Source organism: Puma concolor, chromosome C1, assembly GCF_028749965.1.
Source record: "Puma concolor isolate L17-30 chromosome C1, mPumCon1.1.hap2, whole genome shotgun sequence".
NCBI lineage: Eukaryota > Metazoa > Chordata > Mammalia > Carnivora > Felidae > Puma > Puma concolor.
The window spans coordinates 79,015,014-79,037,899 of record NC_141674.1 but is presented as its reverse complement, the minus strand read 5'-3'; the positions used below and the strand labels follow the sequence as shown (position 1 = coordinate 79,037,899).

Genomic DNA, 22,886 nt, shown 5'->3' with positions numbered 1-22,886 from the left:
TGTCTCTGCTCTCTGTCAAAAATAAAAATAAACATTAAAAAAAATTAAAAAATAAAAGTAGAACTACCATATGATCCAGTAATGGGTATTTGTTCAAAGAATATGAAAACACTAACACAAAAAGGTGTTTATGTATACATATATGTACACACATATATACATATGTATACACACTAGAATATTATTCAGCCATGAAAAGAAGTCTTGCCATTTGCAGTGACATGGATGGAGCTAGAGAGTATAATGCTAAGTGAGATAAGTCAGAGAAAGACAAATAGCATATGATTTCATTCATGTGGAATTTAAGAAACAAATCAAGAAAGAGGAAAAAAGAAGACAGAAAATAGGCTCAAGAACAACCGGGTTACCAGAGTGGGGGTGGGTGGGGGTGTGTGGGTAAAATAGGTAAAGAGGATTAAGAGCTACTTATGTTGATAAGCACTAACATACAAAATTATTAAATCACTATATTGTACACCTAAAACCAATATAACACTATGTTAAGTATACTGGAATAAAAATTAAATAAAAGTAGTAATTACTGGCAGTTAAGAGTATCCTTATAACTTTTTTTTTTAATTACGTTTTTATTTATTTTGCACAAAGCAGGGGAGGGGCAGAGAGGGAGAAAATCCCAAGCAGACTCCATACCACCAGCGCAGAACCCCACGCGAGACTTGAACCCACGAACTGCGAGATCATGACCTGAGCCACAGTCGGACACTTCACCGACTCAGCCATCCAGGTTCCTCAAGAGTATCCTTATAACTTCTAATAAAATACAGAGCAATAGAGGAACCATGATTGTTTTTCATGGGATATACTATTCAAATATTGTAGTAATCTATAAGATTCCTACTAAACTTTATTATTAAGATTTTACTTTTTCTTTAAGAACAGTTTTAGATTCACAGCAAAATTGAGTGGAAAGTACAGAGATTTCCCGTACACTTTCTGCCCTCCAACACGCTTGGCTTCCCCCTTTATCAGCCTTCCCCAACAGAGTGGTTTATGTGTCATGTTCCTACATTGACACATCATAATCACCCAAAGTCTGTAGTTTACATTAGAGTTCACTCTTAGTGTTGTGCATTGTATGGATTTGATCAAGTGTGTAATGACAAATATCCATCATGATGGTATTATACAGAGTATTTTTACCACCTTAAAAATCCTCTGTGCTCTTTGCATGTTCATCCCTCCCCAAACCTTAACAACTACTGATCTTTTTACTGTCCCCATCATTTTGCCTTTTTTTGTATGGTTGGAATCCTATGTAGTTTTCTGAGATTTACTAAGCCCTTTTAAAACTGAGATATAATTCACATACTATAAATCCACTCATTTAAAGTGTGCAGTTCAGTGGCATTTAGTGTATTCACACGGTTGTGTAACCATCACCACAGTAGAATCCCAGAGCATTTTGTCTTTCCAAAAATAAATCCTATGTCATTCTCCTAGCCCCTTGAAGCCACTGATATACTTTATGTCTCTGAATTTGCCTATTCTGGACATTTTATCTAAATGGAATCCTACAATATGTGGTCATTTGTGCCTGATTACTAAACGTTTATAATGATGGTTTTAACCTTTTCAAAATATGTTCATATTTAAAAGTAAGTGCTTAACTCCTCTATGAGGTAGACAGGAACTTTGTGATGTAATGGCATTGTCAGATTTATTATGTGTTCATGACCTCAGTTTACCATAGGATGAGGGAAGGAGATTTAGAGGTGGTAGGGTAGAGATTTAGAAAAGTACTGTAGAGTTAAAAGAAAAATAGAACATGATGATATATGAAAAATGAGCCCTATGGAATTTCTGGAACCATGAGTATGAAACTTTATCAAAGTACAACTGCAATTAAATACTCCAGTTATATTTAAGTATTTAACATTTGAAGATGAGTTGTTGAGCCTTCAGTAGTTCTAGATTGAATCTCATTTTAGCTGAATTTCAGCAAGGTTGAAAGGATGTCAGGATTGTGCTCTTGGTTATTACAAACTTTTTATTTTTTATTTTTTTATTTTTTATTTTTTTTTATTTTTTATTTTTATTCCAAACTTTTTAAATGGAAGCCTGTTGCTACAGTATGCAGAAGGGGTATGGTAAATTTATTTGTTTTAATAAATGAAAGCAAAAAATAGGAATCTTTTGCCTTTTCTACAATTAACTCTGGTAGAGAACTTTTATATAATGAAAATGTGAAGTATTAATTTTTGAATGTTATAAGTATATTTGAAATTAATGGTTGGTATCATTAAAGGTTAACATTTTTCTGTAAATTTTACGTCAGGTTTTCTGATTACTGTGATTTAGAGATAAATATTAGTGCCATCTTTACAACTGAATTTGTAGTTGTATTTATGTAGAAAAAATCAGTAGGATTACAAATTATAGTAGGTTATCTTGTTACCTACCACGGACGGCTCTGACCTTTTAAAGGAAGACTGGCTAAATTAGTCTTTGGTTCCTGTCTGGCTTTTTGGGTTGAGAACCTGTGCACTGGTCCATGCACTGTCAAGGACTTCTTTTGCCTGGAAACCTAAATGATCTGCCCTGTGCTTCTTTTCCTTGGGTCCCCTACTGTATCCTTCTTGTCTTTATTGGGGATTCTTCCCTCAACAGAAAGTGTCCCCTTATCCCTTCTATAATACTGTTTCTAAGATAAGTAAGTTCTAAAATGAGTTACTGAAAATGACAAGTATTCTTTTTCCCCCCCTATTATTTTTTTTTTAATTTAATTTTTTATTTTTTAAAACTTATATCCAAATTAGTTAGCATATAGTGAAACAATGATTTCAGGAGTAGATTCCTTAGTGCCCCTTACCCATTTAGCCCATCCTCCCTCCCACAACCCCTCCTGTAACCCTCAGTTTGTTCTCCATATATTTATGAGTCTCTTTTGTTTTGTCTCCCTCCCTGTTTTTATATTATTTTTGTTTCCCTTCCCTTATGTTCATCTGTTTTGTCTCTTGAAGTCCTCATATGAGTGAAGTCATATCATTTTTGTCTTTCTCTGACTAATTTCACTTAGCATAATACCCTCCAGTTCCATCCATGTAGTTGCAAATGGTAAGATTTCATTCTTTTTGATTGCCGAGTAATACTCCATTGTATATATATATACCACATCTTCTTTATCCATTCATCCATTGATGGACATTTGGGCTCTTTCCATACTTTGGCTATTGTTGATAGTGCTGCTATAAAAATGGGAGTGCATGTATCCCTTCGAAACAGCACACCTGTATCCCTTGGATAAATGCCTAGTAGTGCAATTGCTGGGTCATAGGGTAGTTCTATTTTTAGTTTTTTGAGGAACCTCCATACTGTTTTCCAGAGTGGCTGCACCAGCTTGCATTCCCAGACAAGTGTTCTTAGGTTAATAAAACTTTGGCCCTTTTCAGCACTTGTAATCAAATCTTTGTCTTAGAAGTTCTAGTGTCATATTGAGTTGCTTAACTATGACCTTAGAATCCCTTTTCCATTTTATCTTTTCCTTACATCAAATTTTCCTGCTGGGTTGTGGTGGAGGAAATGGGGGCAGAGGGGTAGAAAGAGAGTTATTCTGGTATTCTGGTAAGAAAACCCTTGGACAACCTATGAAGAGAATAGTATTTGCTAAAATAATCTGGGTAGAATTTATGTCTTGGTGTCTTTTTTTTTTTTTTTTAATGTTTATTTTTATTTTTGAGACAGAGACAGAGCATGAATGGGGGAGGGGCAGAGAGAGAGGGAGACACAGAATCTCAAGCAGGCTCCAGGCTGTCAGCCCAGAGCCCGACGCAGGGCATGAACTCACAGACTGTGAGATCATGACCTGAGCCAAAGTCAGATGCCAACCGACTGAGCCACCCAGGTGCCCCTATGTCTTGGTGTTTTAATTTCTGTGTGTATGAATTGCTATATATAACTAAGATTAGATGAGAATGTGCTGATTCCGAAAATAATTGGCAGTGCTTTAGCCATTTAGTTATAAAATTTAAGATCTTGTCAGAGCACATAAAAGCACTTCATAGTTTTTTAGCTTTTATATGTCTAAGTACTTCATAATCAAGCAGTTCTTTTTATGATAGTTTTTAGAAAATACAGTCCCTTAAAAAGCCTATTACACCTTATTTTGTAAACTCATGTCATTAAGAATGTGTAGTGTTACATAGGTATTCAAATATGGCTTTTATTTACATTGTTTTTCATTAGTGAAGTAATGGCATGTTTGAATATTATTTATGTATTTTATTTTGCAGCTGAATCTGCTTAGAAGTTGGGCATGATTTATGAATATGTGGACATATGTGTAATGCACTGAATATCAGAGGTAGTTTTTTTACATCTATATTTTTATCCCATTTTAATTTTCTAAATATTTTAATTTTTTTAAGTATATATTTTTTAATGTTTACTTATTTGTGAGAGAAAGAGACAGAGTATGAGTGGGAGAGGGGCAGAGAGGGAGGGAGACACAGAATCTGAAGCAGGCTCCAGGCTCTGAGCTGTCAGTATAGAGCCTGATGCAGGGCTTGAACTCACGAGTGGTGAGATCATGACCTGAGCTGAAGTCAGATGCTTAACCAACTGAGCCACCCAGGCGCCCCTCCTGTTTTAATTTTCTTTGGTTATGTACCTAGAAGTGGGATTCTGCATCATTTGGTGTTTCTGTTTTTAATTTTTTGAGGAACCTCCATAGTGCTTTCCACAGTGGCTGCACTGATTTACATTTCTGCCAGCCGCATACAAGGGTTCTTTTCCCTCCACATCCTTGCCAACACTTGCTATTTCTTTTTTTTAAATTTTTTTTAAAATCCAAGTTAGTTAACATATAGTGTAATAATGGTTTCAGGAGTAGAATTTAGTGATTCATGATTTACAATAATACCCAGTGCTCATCCCAACAAGTGCTCTCTTTAATACCTATCACCTACCCAGTACCCTTCTAGCAACAGTCAGTTCTCTGTATTTAAGAGTCTCTTCTGGTTAGCTTCCTTCTCTGTTTTTATCTTATTTTTCCTTCCCTTACCCTATGTTCATCAGTTATGTTTCTTAAATTCCACATATGAATGAAATCATGTGCTATTTTTCTTTCTCTGACTTATTTCACTTAGCATAATACATTCTAGTTCCATCCATATTGTTGCAAATGACAATATTTCATTCATTTTTTTTTTTGACACCCAAATCTCTTTTATTGGTGGGGGGGCACTGGGGATGGGCCCCGGGCCTTCTCACTGCACCACTTGTTTGTTGGCGCTGCTTCCTGAGTCCTGTGGCTTCATTACATCGGGCAGCTCGGGTGGACTGGAGAAGGGCTCCATGCGCAGGGCCTTGAAAGCTTCATCTGCCCGGAAGGCCAGCCCCACGGTGGCTGGGGCCTGTGGCCCTGCCGTCTGACTGGTGAAGTCGCACTCTCCCAGTGTCTTGCCATCATCCAGAAGTTGGTCATCCTTGTACAGCTGCTGCTCACCGGGCGGCTGCTTGAGGATGCCCTCGACGGTGCGGTTCAGCTCAAACATGGTACTTGACTCCTTGGCGTCCGTGAAGATGGTGGTCTTGTGGCAAATGATCATGAGGAACACGTCCATCGCGGCGGCTGCCTGTCCCAGTATTTCATTCTTTTTGATCATCAAGAAATATTCCACTCTCTCTCTATATAACTCATCTTCTTTATCCATTCATCAGTCAATGGACATTTGGACTCTTTCCATGCTTTGGCTGTTGTTGATAGTGCTGCTATAAACATTGGGGTCTGTGTGCCCCTTTGAATCAGCATTTTTGTATCCTTTGGGTAAAGAGAGATTGAGATCTTAAGGGCTTTTTAAGTTCTGGTTGCTTACTTAGAAAGTTATCTTAAACTTGTGATGTTTGGCTGTTAATAACTACTGCTTTATTTTAGCCAGTGATGGGAATGTCTCCTCTTTTCTAGGCATGCCATTTTATTTCTGAGTAGTTCCAACTATGTGAAAATTGTGTCTTGCATCTTTCCCACTCTGCTAACTCAACCATTTATCATAATTTTGTTCTCTAGAAAAAGTCTCTCTTTTTTAAAAATACTCTGTTGTTGTTTGAAGACAGATGTCATGAGTCTCATTATGTCTTATGCTAAGCAAACCCAGTTTTTATTGAATTATTAGTAATGTTACAGCATTCTCCTATCCTTATCACCAAATGGACATATTTTAATCCTTGGCTTTCAAATGATTTTGACTACAGAATACATTTTTTTTTTAAATTGGGGTGGGGGGGCAGCAGAGGGAGAGAGCAGAGAATCTCAAGTAGGCTGCAGGCTCAATGTGGAGCCCTGTGCAAGGCTCGATCCCACGACCTGGGGATCATGACCTGAGCTGAAATCAAGAGTGAAACGCTCAACCAGTTGAGCCACCCAGGTGTCCCTACAGAATACGTTTTATATCCCAACTCAGTACGCTCATGAATTATATCTACATGTAGTATGTAGTTTTAATACACACATGTAACTGAAACAATTTCATAAGACAGTATATATTGACACTGATATTTTTTGTTATTTTCCTTTTTTTTTTTTTTTTTTTTGTGAGAGAGAGCGCTTGCACATTAGCAGGGTATTGGCAGAGGGAAGGGGTGAGAGAATCTTAGGCAGGCTCCACACCCAGCACAGAACCTGACACGGGGCTTGATCTCACAACTACAAGATCGTGACCTGAGCTGAAATCAACAGTCAGATGTTTAACTGACTGAGCCACCCAGGTGCCCCTGTTCTTTCTCATTTTTCAAAAATGCTGGTTTTATTTCTCATGTAGATTATATTACTCCCTGATGAGTTTCAACCTGTAGTTTGGAAAACACTGTTCTAGTTTGTTCACATTGCAGAATTGAAATAAATATTTCCCAAAAGCTAATGTTAGGCTAATCGTTGGTAAAGTAGGTTTTACCTTTATCACCTCAAAGAAAATATTGTGATGGTGGTTATTAAGTAAAACTTAACAGGGTTACCAAGTTCTTCGTAATAAATGTAGTAAAACTAAAATATTTTCAACTTTAATTTTTATTTGTAGGTGGCGACAGACAAGGTTGCAGAAAAGCTGAGTTCTACTCTCTCATGGGTGAAGAACACAGTATCACATACAGTCAGTCAGATGGCCAGTCAGGTGGCAAGTCCATCTGCCTCATTACACACTACATCCTCATCTACCACACTATCCACGCCAGCCCTTTCACCATCTTCCCCTTCACAGTTGAGTCCAGACGACTTAGAACTCCTGGCTAAACTGGAGGAACAAAATAGGTGAGTGAGGTTGCTTGGCTTTTCTCTCTCTGCAGTTATATGAACTCAGCCATTCATTTATGTATATATGCCATAATCAAAATTTACTTTTTTTAGAATGTTTATTTTCTAGTCTTTGGCTCCTTGTTTGTCAAAATTACTTAACAAACGTATTCACGTCTTTTTTGGAGGAGTTGGTCTTAAAACTAAAGTTGTATTAAAATTTCCTCCTTGCTCAGATAGCTTTAGAGATGTTTTTTGTTAATATAGCAAATTCCCTAAATTGTTACTGAATTTTAGAATTTTGTTAAGGCAAATAAGACTACCATTTTTATTTTTTTAAAGTTTATTTTGAGAGAGAGAGAGAGAGAGAGAGAGAGAGAGAGAGTGTGTGTGTGTGTGTGTGTGTGTGTGTGTGTGTGTAAGCAGGGAAGGAGCAAAAAGAGGAAGAGACCATATCCCAAACAAGCTCATGCTGTCAGCATAGAGCCCAGCACGGGGCTCGAACTCTCGAACTGTGAGATCATGACCTGAGCCAAGATCAACAGTTAGATGCTTAACCAACTGAACCATCCAGGTGCCCCAAAACTGCCATCTTTGATTTAAACTCTATAAGTAGCCCCTTTGGTTAATTTGTAAAGTAATTTATTTTTTTTTTTTTAATTTTTTTTTTCAACGTTTTTTTTACTTATTTTTGGGACAGAGAGAGACAGAGCATGAACGGGGGAGGGGCAGAGAGAGAGGGAGACACAGGATCGGAAACAGGCTCCAGGCTCCGAGCCATCAGCCCGGAGCCTGACGCGGGCTCGAACTCACGGACCGTGAGATCGTGACCTGGCTGAAGTCGGACGCTTAACCGACTGCGCCACCCAGGCGCCCCTGTAAAGTAATTTAATTTAGGGTGGATGGTTGATTTATGGTTTAGAGTAGGAAATCTCTTCATTCAGTTTTTTCATAGAAGGCAGTATCTTTTTCTCTTTTTTTTTTTTTTTTTTTAATTTTTTTTTCAACGTTTATTTATTTTTGGGACAGAGAGAGACAGAGCATGAACGGGGGAAGGGCAGAGAGAGAGGGAGACACAGAATCGGAAACAGGCTCCAGGCTCTGAGCCATCAGCCCAGAGCCCGACGCGGGGCTCGAACTCACGGACCGCGAGATCGTGACCTGGCTGAAGTCGGACGCTTAACCGACTGCACCACCCAGGCGCCCCAGTATCTTTTTCTCTTAATGGGCATGAAATAGAATAGTCATTTGTTAGCAATGTATACTCTGGACCCTGTGTGTCCCTTCATTATATTATTGTCAGAATCTATTTTGGGCTTCAGATACAAAAGAATCATTGGAAGAGCCCCCTTTTGTGTTCAGTCAAGATGTATACTACCATTGGCTTTAAGAGTAAGAACATAACTTCTAACAGCTTTTTTTCATATATAATTGACATATAAACTACACATATTTGTGTGCAGTTTGATTGGTTTTGACATATGTATATATCTGTGAAATAATCACCAAAGGCAAGGAAACAAACATATCCATTATTCTCCTTTGCATCCCCAGGCAGCCATTGATCTCTTACAGTTATGTAGATTAGTTTGCATTTTCTAGAATTTTATAGAAATGGAATAATAGAGTATGCACTTTTTTTATTGGTGTATTTTACTCAGCATGGTTATTTTGAGATTCATCCATGTTGTAGTGTGTGTGAATAGTTCATTTTTTTACTTGCTTAGTGGTAGTGTATAGTATGGATATATGCTAGTTTATTCACTCTTTATTATGAAATGTTGTAAATATTTGTATGCAAACCTTTGTACAGATAGACGAATGCTTCATTTTTCCTGAGCAAATACCTAGAATTGGAATGGCTGGTTTATATGATAGGTGAACATTTAACTGCCAAACTATTTCCAAAGGGCCTATACTTTTTCACATTCCCACCAACAGTATATGAAAATTTCAGTTCCTCTACATCCTTGCCAATACTTGGTATAGTCTTTAATTTTAGCTAACATATACTGGTATCTTGTAGTTTTTTTGTGTTGTTTTGAAGTTTATTTTTGAGAGAGACCGAGACAGCACTTGCAGGGGAGGGGCAGAGAGAGAGAGGCAGAGAATCCCTTCTCAGCACAGAGGCTGACACAGGGCTCGAACCCACGAACCACTGAGATCATGACCCAAGCTGAAATCAAAGTTGGACGCTCAACTGACTAAGCCACCTAGGCCCCTGGTATCTTGTAGTTTTAATCTGCATTTCCTAATGGTGTTGAGCATCTTTTTATGTGCTTATTTGCCATTGATGTATCTTCTTTGAGAAAATGTCTGTTTGAATTTTTTGCCTGTTAAAATTAGGTTGTTTGCTTTCTTATTATTGTATTTTAAGAGTTCCTTGAACATTTGGAATATGAATTCTTTTCACATAATATGTTTTGAAATATTTTTTCCTAGTCTGTGGCTTATCATTCTCTTAACAGTATCTTTTGTTGTAAATTTTGATGAAGTTGTAAATTTTGATTGTCCAGTTTGAAATTGTTCTTTTATGGATTGTCCTTTTGATGACTCAAGGTCACATAGCTTGATGCCTGTATTTTTTTACAGAAGTTTTTTTATAAAGTTTTGTTTAGGTCTGATCCCTGTTTATTTTTAGATGTTTTATTTATTTTTGAGACAGAGAGAGACAGAGCATGAGCAGGGGAGGGGCAGAGAGAGAGGGAGACCCAGAATCTGAAGCAGGCTCCAGGCTCTGAGCTGTCAGCACAGAGCCCGACGCGGGGCTCGAACTCACAAACCGCGAGATCATGACCTGAGCTGAAGTTGGATGCTCAGCCGGCTGAGCCACTCAGGTGCCCCTAAGTTTATTTTTAGAGAGAGAGAGACAGCATGAGTGGGAGGGGACAGAGAGAGAGAGAGGGTGAGAGAGAGAGAATCCCAAGCAGGCTCTGCATTGTGAGCATAGAGCCTGATGTGGGGCTGGAGCTCACGAACCGTGAGCTCATGATCTGAGCCTAAATCAGGAGTCTCAACTGACTGAGCCACCCTGGCACCCCTAGATCTCATCAGTTTGGAGTTAGTTTTGTATATGGAGCAAAGTATAGATCAAAATTCATTTTTTGAATATGCATATTTAATTGTTCCTGTACCATTTGTTGAAAAGGCTACCCTTTCTTGACTTAAATATTTTTGCACTTATGTCAAAAATTAGTTGTTCCATTGGTGTGTTTTCTGTCTTAATGCCAATACAGTACAGTTTTGATTACTGTAACTTTATAATACATCTTAAAATGAGATAGTGTTAATCTTCCAACTTAGTTCTCCATTTTGACTATTTTTGGAACTTAACATTCCCATATGAATTTTATTTTATTTAATTAATTAATTAATTAATTTTTTTAATGCAAAAGATTTTATTTTTTTTTTAAAACCGGGAAGAATATTTTGAAAAAATAACCTATACCTTTCCTAAAATACCTAATTTGGAACATTTCTTTTTTTTTTTTCAATATATGAAATTTATTGTCAGTTGGTTTCCATACAACACCCAGTGCTCATCCCAAAAGGTGCCCTCCTCAATACCCGTCACCCACCCTCCCCTCCCTCCCACCCCCCATCAACCCTCAGTTTGTTCTCAGTTTTTATGAGTCTCTTATGCTTTGGCTCTCTCCCACTCTAACCTCTTTTTTTTTTTTTCTTCCTTCCCCTCCCCCATGGGTTTCTGTTAAGTTTCTCAGGATTCCCATATGAATTTTAAAACAAATTGTTAATTTCCACAAAAACACTTACTGAGGCTTTGATTGAACTGTATTGCCTTATATATCCTACTGCATTGCTAAACTTGTTCTGGTAGGTTTTGTTGTTTTTATTTTTTTAGATTACATTAGATTTTGTAATGTGAATGAGGATGTTAACTCTGATTAAAGCACTTTCACTTCTTCTTTCCAATCTGGATGCCTTTATTTCTTTTTCTTGCCTTATTACAACTGGCCAATACCTTGAGTACAAATTTGAATGTAAGTGGTGAATGTACATTTTGTTTTCCTGATCTTAGGGATGAAACATTAAATATGTTAACTGTAGGCTTTTGTAGATGGCTTTTATCAGATTGAGGAAGTTTCTTTATCTTCCTCATTTGCTTAGAGTTTAAAAGAAATAGATTTTGGATTTTGTCAAATGCTTTTTCTCCATTTACTGAAATGATCATGTAGTATTCCTTTTATAGTCTGATATGGTGAATTACATTAATTTTTGAATGTTAAACCAACTTTGCATTCCTGAGATAATCCCACTTGGTTGTGATAAATTGTCTTTACAAAATATTGTTGGATTTGATCTGCTAAAATTGTATTTGGAATTTTTGCATCTTTGTTCAGGGTAAATATTGATCTGTAGTTGTCTTACGATTTTTTTTACATTTATATGTAATGTCTTTGTGGTCTTTCTTCTTTTCTAGTATTTGTTTGGTGCTGTATATTTTTAAGCCCTGTTTTAGCAACAGCCATTTAAATTTATTGAGAATTCTTTTATGATCTTGAATATTATCTTATTTTGGTAAAGATTTTATGTGAACTTGAGAAGAGGGTATATTAAACTGTTCGGTAGAGTATTCTATAAACATTAGTTGATTAAAATGGATTGATAATGTTTAAGTCTACTATTTCTTTTCTGGTTTTCTGTTTACTTTTGATATCGGATATGGACAGAAGAGTATGGAAAATCCCAACTGTAATTGTGGATTTGTCTGTTTCTCTTTAAATTATTTCAGTTTTTGTTTCATGTATCTTGAAGTTGTACTTATTAAGTATTTAAACATTTAGGTTTGTTATGCCCTCTTGTGAAACCCCTTCTTTATCTTTGGTAGTACTGTTTGCTTAGAAATCTACGTAGTCATTGTACCTTTCTTTTGAATAGTGTTAAAATATTATACATTTTCCAGCCTTTAAAGTTCCTCAGCTAGGCAACATATATTTATATCTTTTAAAAATACACATGAATGATATTTGCCTTATAATATTTACCATTTACTTTTTTAAAAATTACAAAAACAAAGTTTTATTTCTTCCTCACATTTCATATTCATTTTAAGCTGCAAGCTGAGTACATCTTTGTTCCATACTTCCTTATTCCAGGACTAATGACCACCCCTTATCCAGGATAAACCAGACCTGTGGCAGATGCAAAAGAGATAGAGTGGAAATAGCTTAAAATGTCTGTTAGGGAGTTGTAGACGTAACTTCTATCTAGATTTTATTGGCCAAAGCAAATCATGTATCCAAACCTTTTGGAGTGAAGTGAGAATTACAGTCTTCTTGCAGGTCTAGATCCAAGAAAATATGTATGCTGCTGTTAATATTTCTTTTGCTTTTTTCCTTTGTTTTCACTGTATTTTTATTGTATCTTTAATTTGTTCACACACTGTAAAATCCACCCTTTGAAAGCATATGATATAGTGATTTTGGTATATTTACAAAGTTGTGCATCTATTACTATTATTCTTTTTTTTTTTCAACGTTTATTTATTTTTGGGACAGAGAGAGACAGAGCATGAACGGGGGAGGGGCAGAGAGAGAGGGAGACACAGAATCGGAAACAGGCTCCAGGCTCTGAGCCATCAGCCCAGAGCCTGACGCGGGGCTCGAACTCACGGACCGCGAGATCGTGACCTGGCTGAAGTCGGACGCTCAACCGACTGCGCCACCCAGGCGCCCCACTATTATTCAATTTCAGAACATTTTAATCCCCCCCCCCCCCCCGAAGAAACTCTCTACTGATTAGTCTCCCTTTTTTACCTTTCTTCCAGCCACTGGTAATCACTAATCTGCTTTCTATCTCTGTGGGTTTGCCTACTCTTGGACACTTCATTATGGAATCATAAAGTAGGTAGTCTTTTGTGACTAGAAAACAGTGTTTTCTAGGTTTTCAGGAAAATAGATCATTTATATTTAATGTGATTATTGATATGCTTATGTTTAAATCTTTTGTTTTATTTTTTAAATTATTATTCTTATTCTTATTATTGTTATTGTTTTTTGAGAGAGAGTGCGCAAGGGAGGCAGAGGGAGAGAGAATCTTAAGTGGGCTCCATGGGGCTTGGTCTCATGACTGTGAGGTCATGACCAGCACCAAAATCAAGAGTCAGATGCTTAACTGACTGAGCCACCCAGGCACCCTTGTCATTTTGTTTTATATTGTTGTTTCCTTTTTATTTTTCTGCTTACTTTTTATTTAATGGAATTTTTTTAGTGTTTATTTTCTTTGTTGATTTATCAGCTATAAGTATGTTTTGTTATTTTACTGGTTGCTTTAAGGTTCATAGTAGAAATCTCTAATTTATCTCTATCTGCCTTCAAGGGATCTCATACTATTTCAGATGTGGTGTAAGAACTTAGAATAGTACAGGGGCACTTAGGTGGCTCAGTCAGTTAAACGTATACTTTGGCTCAGGTCATGATCTCACAGTTGGTGAGTCTGAGCCCTGCATCTGGCTCTGTGCTGACAGCTCAGAGCCTGCGCCTGCTTTGGATTCTGTGTTTCCCTCTCTCTCTCTCTGCCCCTCCCCTACTATACTCTGTCTCTCTGTCTCAAAAATAAATAAACATTAAAAAAAAAAAAAAAAAAAGAATAGTACAGTTCCATATCTCCTCTCCAGTCCTTTATGCTAGTTTTGTCCTGTGTCTTCCTATTATATATGTTATAACCCTCATTCTGTATTAATATTTTTGCTTCAACAATTATCTTTTAAAGAAATTAAAATAATAAAATATCTCATATATTTACATAGTTTCCATCTCTGGAGCTCTTTCATTCTTTAACTGTAGATTTCCACCTGATACACTTTTCCTGTCTGAAGGACTTCGTTTAATAATAATTGATGAAGGGTGGGGTTGCTCTTGTATGTTTGAGTCTTCATTTTGCCTTTGATTTGTAAGGATGTTTTCTTTGCATATAGGTTGACAGTTCCCCCACCCCCAGCCCCCACAGTGCTTCGGTGATGTTTCATTGACTTCTGTCTTGCATTGTTTTCATTAGGAAATCTGATCCATTCCTTATCTTTGTTCCTGTATATATAGTGTGTTTTTTTTTCCTCTTTTTAAGATTTTTTTCTTTATTCCTGATCTAAGCCGTTTGATTCAGAGCTGCCTGATTGTACTTTTTTTTCATGTTTCTTGTATTTGGGTTTTGTGGAACTTCTTGTACATTTATAGTTTTCTTCAAATTTGGAAACTTGTTGACAGTTTTTTTCGGTGGCCCAATCCATTGAGTGTCCAACTTCAGCTCAGGTTATGATCTCATGGTTCATGGTTTCGAAGTTGGGCTTTGTGTTGGCAATGCAGACCCTGCTTCACATTCTCTGTCTCCCTTTCTCTCTGTTCCTTCCCGCTCACGCTCTCTCAAAGATAAACATTAAAAAAAAAAAGGGCACTTGTATTGAGCACAGGATGATGTATGTAAATGATGAAACACTGAATCTACTTCTGAAACCAATATTGTACTGTATGTTAACTAAAATATAAATATTAATAAAAAAATGAATTGGTTCTTTAATCGAAAAATAGTGCACACAAAAGATAACTTTTGGTGCTGAGTTTGTAAGTGACCAAAGTTGAATTTATTTTTATGGTTGTGATCAGTAATTACTGTACTACTAATACATACAGAGCACTATAGTAGGAATTATTGTAAGTTATGGATATAGATGAACTTTTCTCCAAGTAATTCACAGTTTATTCAGGAATACCAGATGTGCCCTGTGTATATGTTAATATCTAAAGAATAATTACTAGAGTTATTTAAAAACGTTCAGAAAAGAGGTTTTGACAAATCAGAATTTGAAGTTAAAGGAGCAGAAGGTTGTCATTCTTGTTCTTGTATGGATTACTCAAAATCTGTACTCTTTTTTTTTTTTTATGTTTATTTTTGAGAGACAGAGTTTGAGTGGGGGAGGGGCAGAGAGAGAGAGGGAGACACAGAATCCAAAGCAGGCTCCAGGCTCTGAGCGGCAACACAGAGCCTGACGCGGGGCTCGAACTCATAAGGTGAAAGATCATGACCTCAGTGGAAGTCAGACGCCCTGCCGACTGAGCCACCCAGGCTCCCCAAAATCTGTGCTCTTTTTGAGTTCACATTTTGAGTTTTTCTTTCCTTTCCTTCATTAAAACCCAGAATCCATGGGAAGGATTTATTTGTAGAATGGTTGAATCTAGTGACACATTGTTTTACCTTAGAACAATCCTGGTGGAAAAACACATCTCTGACTCTAATAAAAAATAAAATCGTAAACACTAGGTCTAGCTCTCTTCCCCTTGTTCTGCCTACTACCCTGCCAACCTCTTATATCCGAGGAAAAAATTCAAAGAATAATAACTTAAATTTTCTCTGACCATTTCTGTGGTTTATAATATAGATATGCAAATTACATAATTCAAATTACGAGACATAGTTACTTTTTGTAGCAAGGGATATGCTTTTGTTCAAGAGTTTTTTCTTCTCCAAATATAGACTCAAGCTACTCATGTTACTTAACTCACTTTAATTCAGAAAGTATAAAAATGGCAATATTTTAGAAAATTAAAATTAAAAATGAAAATAACAAATTTTATAAACTTTTTTTCTTTCCCATAATTTTACTGCAATGATAACTTTTAAAAATCAGTACATGTGGCAACCCCAGAAAGATGTGAAGAAATGGTTCAATATAATATCAAAGATCTGTTTGATGAAAGTTAATAATTGATAGCCTTAAAGTTGAAATGGGACAGCTGTTTTTTTCCTGTGTGTTAAATGTGTTTTTCTTTTTCATTTTGAAAACATGAAGGCTTTGGCAGAGATGAATTTAGGAAGGTAAGGTTCAAGTGTAATAGCAGTACATTTTAATTAAGGAGGGGATTGTTGCTAATTTCAATTTTTAATAGGCCATTATTTGTGTGGTTTAAAAGTTTGGTGTTGCAGCCATGTTCATTTCTTTTTACATTATATTTGGAATCAAAATTTGCTTTTTGATAGAGTTTTGGAAGTGAGATATGAGAATGAGGAAATATGGGTAGGGTTCTTTTAAACTAAATTAAGTGTATTTTATGTATTTTTAAGTAAAGTAAGCAGGAATCTTTGAAACCGTAATATATCTTTATCTTACCAACATCTAAAGTTCTACCATCCAGTAAGGTGGCCACAAGCCATATGTGGCACTTGAGCACCTGAAATGTGGCTGGTCTGAATTCTTATGTGCTATAAAAGTGGAGTGTACATAAGGTTTTGAATGGCTGATTTGAAAAAAAAGAATATCTCATTAATTAAAATTTTGATTACATGCTAAAATGATATTTTGACTATATTTGGTAACATTATTAAAGTTAATTGTACTTGTTTCTTTTACTGTACATGTGGCTACTATAACATTTAAAATGAGGGGCGCCTGGGTGGCGCAGTCGGTTAAGCGTCCGACTTCAGCTCAGGTCACGATCTCGCGGTCCGTGAGTTCGAGCCCCGCGTCAGGCTCTGGGCTGATGGCTCGGAGCCTGGAGCCTGTTTCCGATTCTGTGTCTCCCTCTCTCTCTGCCCCTCCCCCGTTCATGCTCTGTCTCTCTCTGTCCCAAAAATAAGTAAAAACGTTGAAAAAAAAATTTAAAAAAAAAAATAAAAAAAAAAAAAATAAAATGATATAAGGGGCTTGCATTATATTTCTGTTGGACAGTGATGATCTAGATGATCTAACATAACTTTCATTGTAGGTTTATAGTTTTACTACTAAAGCATTACTTTGTTTACCTGAGGATACTCTCTATAATGCAACCCTGAATATTAAGGAAGTAAAAAGCTGAGCAAAACGTATATTTTTAAGTCTCTGTGTTAAAAATTCATGAATTTTAAATCATAGGCGAGGCTTTTAAGATTGTCACACAAACTCTATTCTTCTTCTTTTCATTGAAGGTTTTTAAAAATTTTTTAAATCAATTGTCTGATTTCCTGAGGAATTTGATGATGTAATTAAAAGAATTTATTGAACTCCTTTTTCTGTTGTAACTAGCTTAGCTGTACATCGTATCTTTATTATTGTTTAGTTAAATTTTTTTTTAATGTTTATTTTTGAGAGAGAGAGAGAGAGAGAGATAAAGAGTCAGAGCAAGAGAGGGTCAGAGAGAGAGGGAGACAACAGAATCTGAATCAGGCTCTAGGCTCTGAGCTGTCAGTACAGAGTCTGACACGGGGCTTGAACTCACGAATGCAAGATCATGGCCTGAGCTGAAGTTAAGCTGATGCTTAACTGACTGAGCCACCCAGGTGCCCCTATATCGTATCTTTAAATTAAGAAGTCTAAGAAGTTGAGTATGCTATGCCTGTCTGTCCCAATGTCTGTGTAAAACTAATCCTCAAACCATCAGTTTCTGGTCAGAATATTTGGAAGGGAGCTGGAAGTCTCGGGTTCACCTTCTCTGAGACCTCATCTTAAACAAAAGAAAAAGAAAAAAACTGCTTGCTTTCAGAACTGGAGAGATCCCTATTATTTAGGCACCCCACTAAGAATTGTCTCTGAATTGCTTCTTGTGTTAATTCTTTGTGTTTTGTCTTAATTCTCCCTTTGTTGTTGTTGTTGTTGTTGTTGTTGTTGTTGTTGTTGTTGCTCTGAGACTTGAATTTGTACTTGATGGTGTTGATGTGAATGGTTGTGACTACTCTGTGAGTCAGGCATGTATTTTGTTGCTACTCATTTGCTTTTCGTTTAGCTTGCTGGTTGCTGTCTTTACCCCAGTACATTCATTCATATCTTGTTCCTTTGATGTAACGTTACAAGAGATATTTGAACCCCATGTTTGGAAAGTTGATCCCTCTGCAGTAAGTGCCAGAGTATTTAGCTTTCCAAATGTTTTTCTTATGTTGCAATTTTTTTTACCTTAGCTTTTCTTAGATCTTTCTTTAGCTCTTTGTAAATTATCTTAGCAGTTTACACATTTCCAAATGGCATGATGACTTGTTGCTGTTTTGGTATCCATAGGAAAGCATTATGCTGAGTACAGTAGGATATTTAAAAAGTTTACTATCAATTCTTTGCTAATACAGTATTTCCCATTACCGGTGTGGAATACCTTTTAAGACCCCCAGTGGGTGTCTGAAATCGTGGATAGTACCAAACTCTATGTATACTGTTTTTTTTTCTATACATATGTACGCATGATAAAGTTTAATTTATAAATTTGGCACAGTAAGAGATTAGCAACAATACCTAATAATACAATAGAGCAATTATAGCAGTATAGTGAAATAAAAGTTGTGTGAATGTGCTGTCTCTCAAATATCTTAATATTCTGTTTTCAGAGATGTTAAGATGCCTACCTGATAAGTTCTAAGCTTCAGACTTGTCTTTTTAGTTACAAGATGCTTATCTACATTGATGTCCCCCAAGTACTTCATACTCTAGATACCTAAAAGATAACCTATTGTTTTCCTTTTCCTTCTTTGTATTTTTCAGTCATGGTATTGTAGCAAGAGAGGCTTTTTCTTTGATGTTTATCAAGTGTGCACTGCTCCACGCTACTCTTTTTTTCTTACATGCCCATCATAAAGCACACGTTCTGCTGTTTTCCTTAGATCGGTGACCTCTTGGTGAGGATAGGGTTCAGTTCTTACTTGTTAAGATATGGTAAAGGTAATTTCCCTAATAAAATAAAACTCACACTATTCCCTGTGTTGGCATATTCCCCTTGTTGTCAGCTCTCTGTTTAGTTGCTGCTTCTGTCCTTTAGAGAGCTGAGAATACCTTTTCTCTGTCAAGTCTTCTAAGCTTCTGGAAGCATGCCACACCTACATTTTCTCCATCCTTAATGCTACTTGAAGTCCAACTGAAAATTAGCTTTAGCACCCCATCTCAGATAATGTGGGGTTATAGCAAATGCTGTTCTTAGAGGTAGAACTCTTACAAAAACTTGGAGTTGCTTACTTAGGAGACTGAAGATTATGTATTGTCCAGTCAGTAGAGATCCAGTAGAGACATTTTAGTCTGGCAGCATTCTGGGAGGATGAATACATTTGGGCTTGTGAATTATTGTATAGCAGTGGCAATTTAAAATGGCCAGGAAGCCACACAAATCTGTGAGGAATGCCCTTGATTGTAGTATACAGTATTCCTACTGGGCCAGTATTCTTTTTCTTGAATCTGATAAATTTCTTCTTACTAGTTAGTCATAAGGAAATTATGATGGGATGGGAAGGTAGTTTCTGTTCTTGCAATAAATCCGTCCAAGGCAGTGAACCCATGTGCTCTGGACAGAGGGAAATAAGTAAGTTTTGAATAGACTTTTCAGTAGTCCACAGACCTATGAGTAATGCTTACCATTTTCCCAGTTGCTAGCCGCAAGTCTTTGGAAATTGACATTTTCAAGGTAGTATGCTCCTTCTGTTACCATGTCAGAATGTTTTAATTATCTTGCTGTTTAAGAGTCTTCCTGAGTTGTTTCATCACTGTATTTAGCAAAGAGGAGTAAAAATACCTGATTCTAACTACACATTCTATAAAGTCTATGTTTTCTTAATGAATTTGTAAATTGTTTACCTGCATGCCATGACTTAGTAGTCAAATGGGGAGAGACTTGATAATATCATTTCAAGTATTACTTCTTGAAAATGCTTCAACTCTTTGACAAAAGGACTTCTTTATGCCTATGACATTGAAAAAAATTCTGAAGTTTATCTTTAGAAATTTCTAAAATTTGTTAGAGTGCTCAACAAATTTGAAAAGAAAAAAATGAGATAATGTTTATCTTTTCCTTTCTTTACAGAATAGATGCATTTAATATAGCAAAAACAGTTCTTTCTAAAGTCAAGTCATTATGTTAAAAGGTTATAAAGGGCTTTCGATAATAAAAAGCAATAGTTTCTCACCTAATTGTCACTGCTCCTAGTGTCATTAACCAGACAATATTTTCTATAAATTGTTATAAAGTTGGTGTATAATTTGCAGAGAAATGCTCAGTTCTTAAGTATAGTTTGTTTTGACAAATTTGATTGTGTATTACCCACATGCCCATTAAACACATGATGATTTCTATCGTGTTAGAAAATTCCTATCACCCCAGAAATTTTCTTGTGCCCTTTTCTAGCAACCTCACCCCCTTGAAACCTCTCTTCTGATTTTTATTGCCATTGATATATTTTACGTGTTTTTCTGTATAACACTTTTTTTTTTGAGCTATAATTCATATACATGCAATTCACTACTTTAAATTTTTTTCACATATTCAGAGTTGTGTAGCTATCACCACAGGAAAACACGTATCCATTAGCAATCACTGGCCATCGCTTCTTACTCTTCTCACTTCCACTCCACTTCTCAGCAACAACTGATCTACTTTATGAAGTCTAGATATTTAATATAAATTGAATTATACAATATGTTTCCTTTTGTGACTTCTTTCACTTAGCATCATATTCTCAAGGTGCATCCATGTTGTAGCATGTACTAATACTTCATTCCTCTTCATGACTGAATAATATTCCATTGTATGGCTGTACCAGTGTTTTTTTATCCATTTAACAGTTGATGGACTTTGGATTGTTTCCACTTTGGGGCTGTTATGAATAAATGCTTCCACGAATATTTGTTGTATAAGTTTTGTGCATCTGTCACTACAAGAAACCGCATGCCCATTTGCATTTATTTCCTATCCCTTCTTGGGCATAGCTTTTCCATTTCTCTTAGAATTGTCAGACTGTTTTCCAAAGTGGTTTTACTATTTTACATTCACATCAGTGGTGTCTGAGCGTTCCTGTGTACTCCATATCTTCACCAGCAGTTGTTACTGTGTCTTTCAGTTATAACCATCCTAGTGGTTGTAAAGTGATATCTTATTATGGTTTTGGTTTGCATTTCCCAAATGATTAGTGATGCTGAGCAGCTTTTCATGTGCTTATTGGCTATTGTATATCTTCTTTGGAGAAATGTTTATTCTGATTATTGCCCATTTTTTAATTGGGTTGCTTGTTTTTATTATGGAGTCATAAGAGTTTCTTATATATTTTAGATATAAGTCTTCTGAGTTGCAAATAGCTTTTCCTGTTCCTTACGTTTTCTTTTCACTTTCTTGATGGCATCCAGGAAGGCACAAAACATTTAAAAAAATTTTTTTAAATGTTTTTTTAAATTTATTTTGGAGGGGGGCAGAGAAAGAGAAAGAGGGAGACACAATCCAAAGCAAGCTCCAGGCTCTGAGCTGTCAGCACAGAGCCCAATGTGGGGCTTGAACCCACAAACTGTAAGATCATGACCTGAGCTGAAGTTGGACACTTAACCGACTGAGCCACCCAGGTGCACCAAAACATTTTTAATTTTGGTGAGTTCAATATGTTTATATAATTATAAATACGTAAAACTTTGGATTGGGAGTAACTTGGTTTGAGAATGTTCCACAAGACAAGCAAACATTTCTAATAAGTTTTAACTTGATAAACATGTGATGTCTTGCAATATGAGTAGTATGTGACACCGAATGTCACATGATCACAACTAAGCTAATGGTTCTTGAAATTCACTTTTATACACAAGTGCTTTGGATCACAAACATGTTTCCAGAATGGATTATGCATGCAAACCAAGGTTTTACTGTATATACGTGTATAGATATAGATATAGATATAGTCATTTGTGCTTTGGGTGTCATATTTAAGAATATTTATGTATGCATGCATGTATGTATGTATATTTTGAGAGACACACACGCTCACAGTGTGAGCAGGAGAAGGGCAGAGGGAGAGGGAGACACAATCTGAAATGGGCTCTAGGCTCTGAGCTGTCAGCACAGAGCTGGGTGCAGGGTTTGAATTCATGAATGGTGAGATCATGAACTGAGCCAAAGTCTGACACTTAACCGACTGAGTAACCCAGGTGCCCCAATTACTTATTTTTTAAGTTTACATAATTTTTTTGAGAGAGGAAGGAGGGGAGCAGGGAGGGAAGGAGAGCGAGAATCCCAGGCAGGCTCTGCGCTGTCAGTGCAGAGCCTGACACAGGGCTCAATCTCACAGATTGTGAGATCATGCCCTGAGCCGATACCAAGAGTCACGTGCTTAAGCGAATGAGCCACACCAGGAGCCCCTAAGAAGGCTCTACCTAACCCAAAGTCATGAGGATTTACTCCTATATATATATATTTTTTTAATTTTTTTAATGTTTGTTTATTTTTGCGAGAGAGACAGAGTGTGAGTGGGGGAGGAGCAGAGAGAGAGGGAGACATAGAATCTGAAGCAGGCTCCAGGCTCTGAGCTGTCAGCACAGAGCCCGATGTGGGGCTTGAACTCACGAACCGGGAGATCATGACCTGAGCTGAAGTCGGATGCTTACCGACTGAGCCACCCAGGCGCCCCTCTCCTATATTTTTTCTATAATATGCTTGTTCTTGAACTTGATATAAGTGAAATCATATAGTATGTACTTGAGTGCATCTGGCTTCTTTCACTCAACCTAACATTTATAAGATTTATCCATTTTATTGTATGTATCAGCAGTTTGTTTCTTTTTATTGCTGAGTTAGTATTGCAAGGAATGAATATATCAAAATTTGATCATTTACTTTTCTGGATATTTGGGTTGTTTCTGGGTTGTAACTATTATGAAATAAGCTTCTGTGAACTTTCTTCACATCTTTTTGTGGATATGATTATTCATTTC

At 36.5% G+C, this 22,886-nt stretch overlaps 1 protein-coding gene and 1 pseudogene across 13 annotated transcripts in view; one reads left to right on the top strand and one right to left on the bottom strand.

Moving 5' to 3' along the window:
• The window catches only part of EVI5 (ecotropic viral integration site 5), a 235,403-nt gene that overhangs the window by 51,217 nt on the left and 161,300 nt on the right, over positions 1-22,886 (top strand). For 8 of the 13 annotated variants that reach the window (XM_086717556.1, XM_086717557.1, XM_025931122.2 and 5 more), the window contains one exon: positions 7,032-7,261. The exons of 1 other annotated variant lie outside the window; for it this stretch is intronic. In XM_086717556.1, coding sequence (XP_086573682.1) covers positions 7,113-7,261 — 149 coding nt within the window. In that variant the 5' untranslated portion in view covers positions 7,032-7,112. Of the gene's footprint in view, positions 1-2,085; positions 2,104-4,250; positions 4,322-7,031; positions 7,262-16,046; positions 16,073-22,886 lie in introns of those variants that run through there. 4 more of the 13 variants (XM_086717559.1, XM_086717558.1, XM_086717560.1 and 1 more) reach the window with 3 other exon arrangements.
• Positions 5,218-5,595, bottom strand: LOC112868166 (elongin-B pseudogene; annotated as a pseudogene).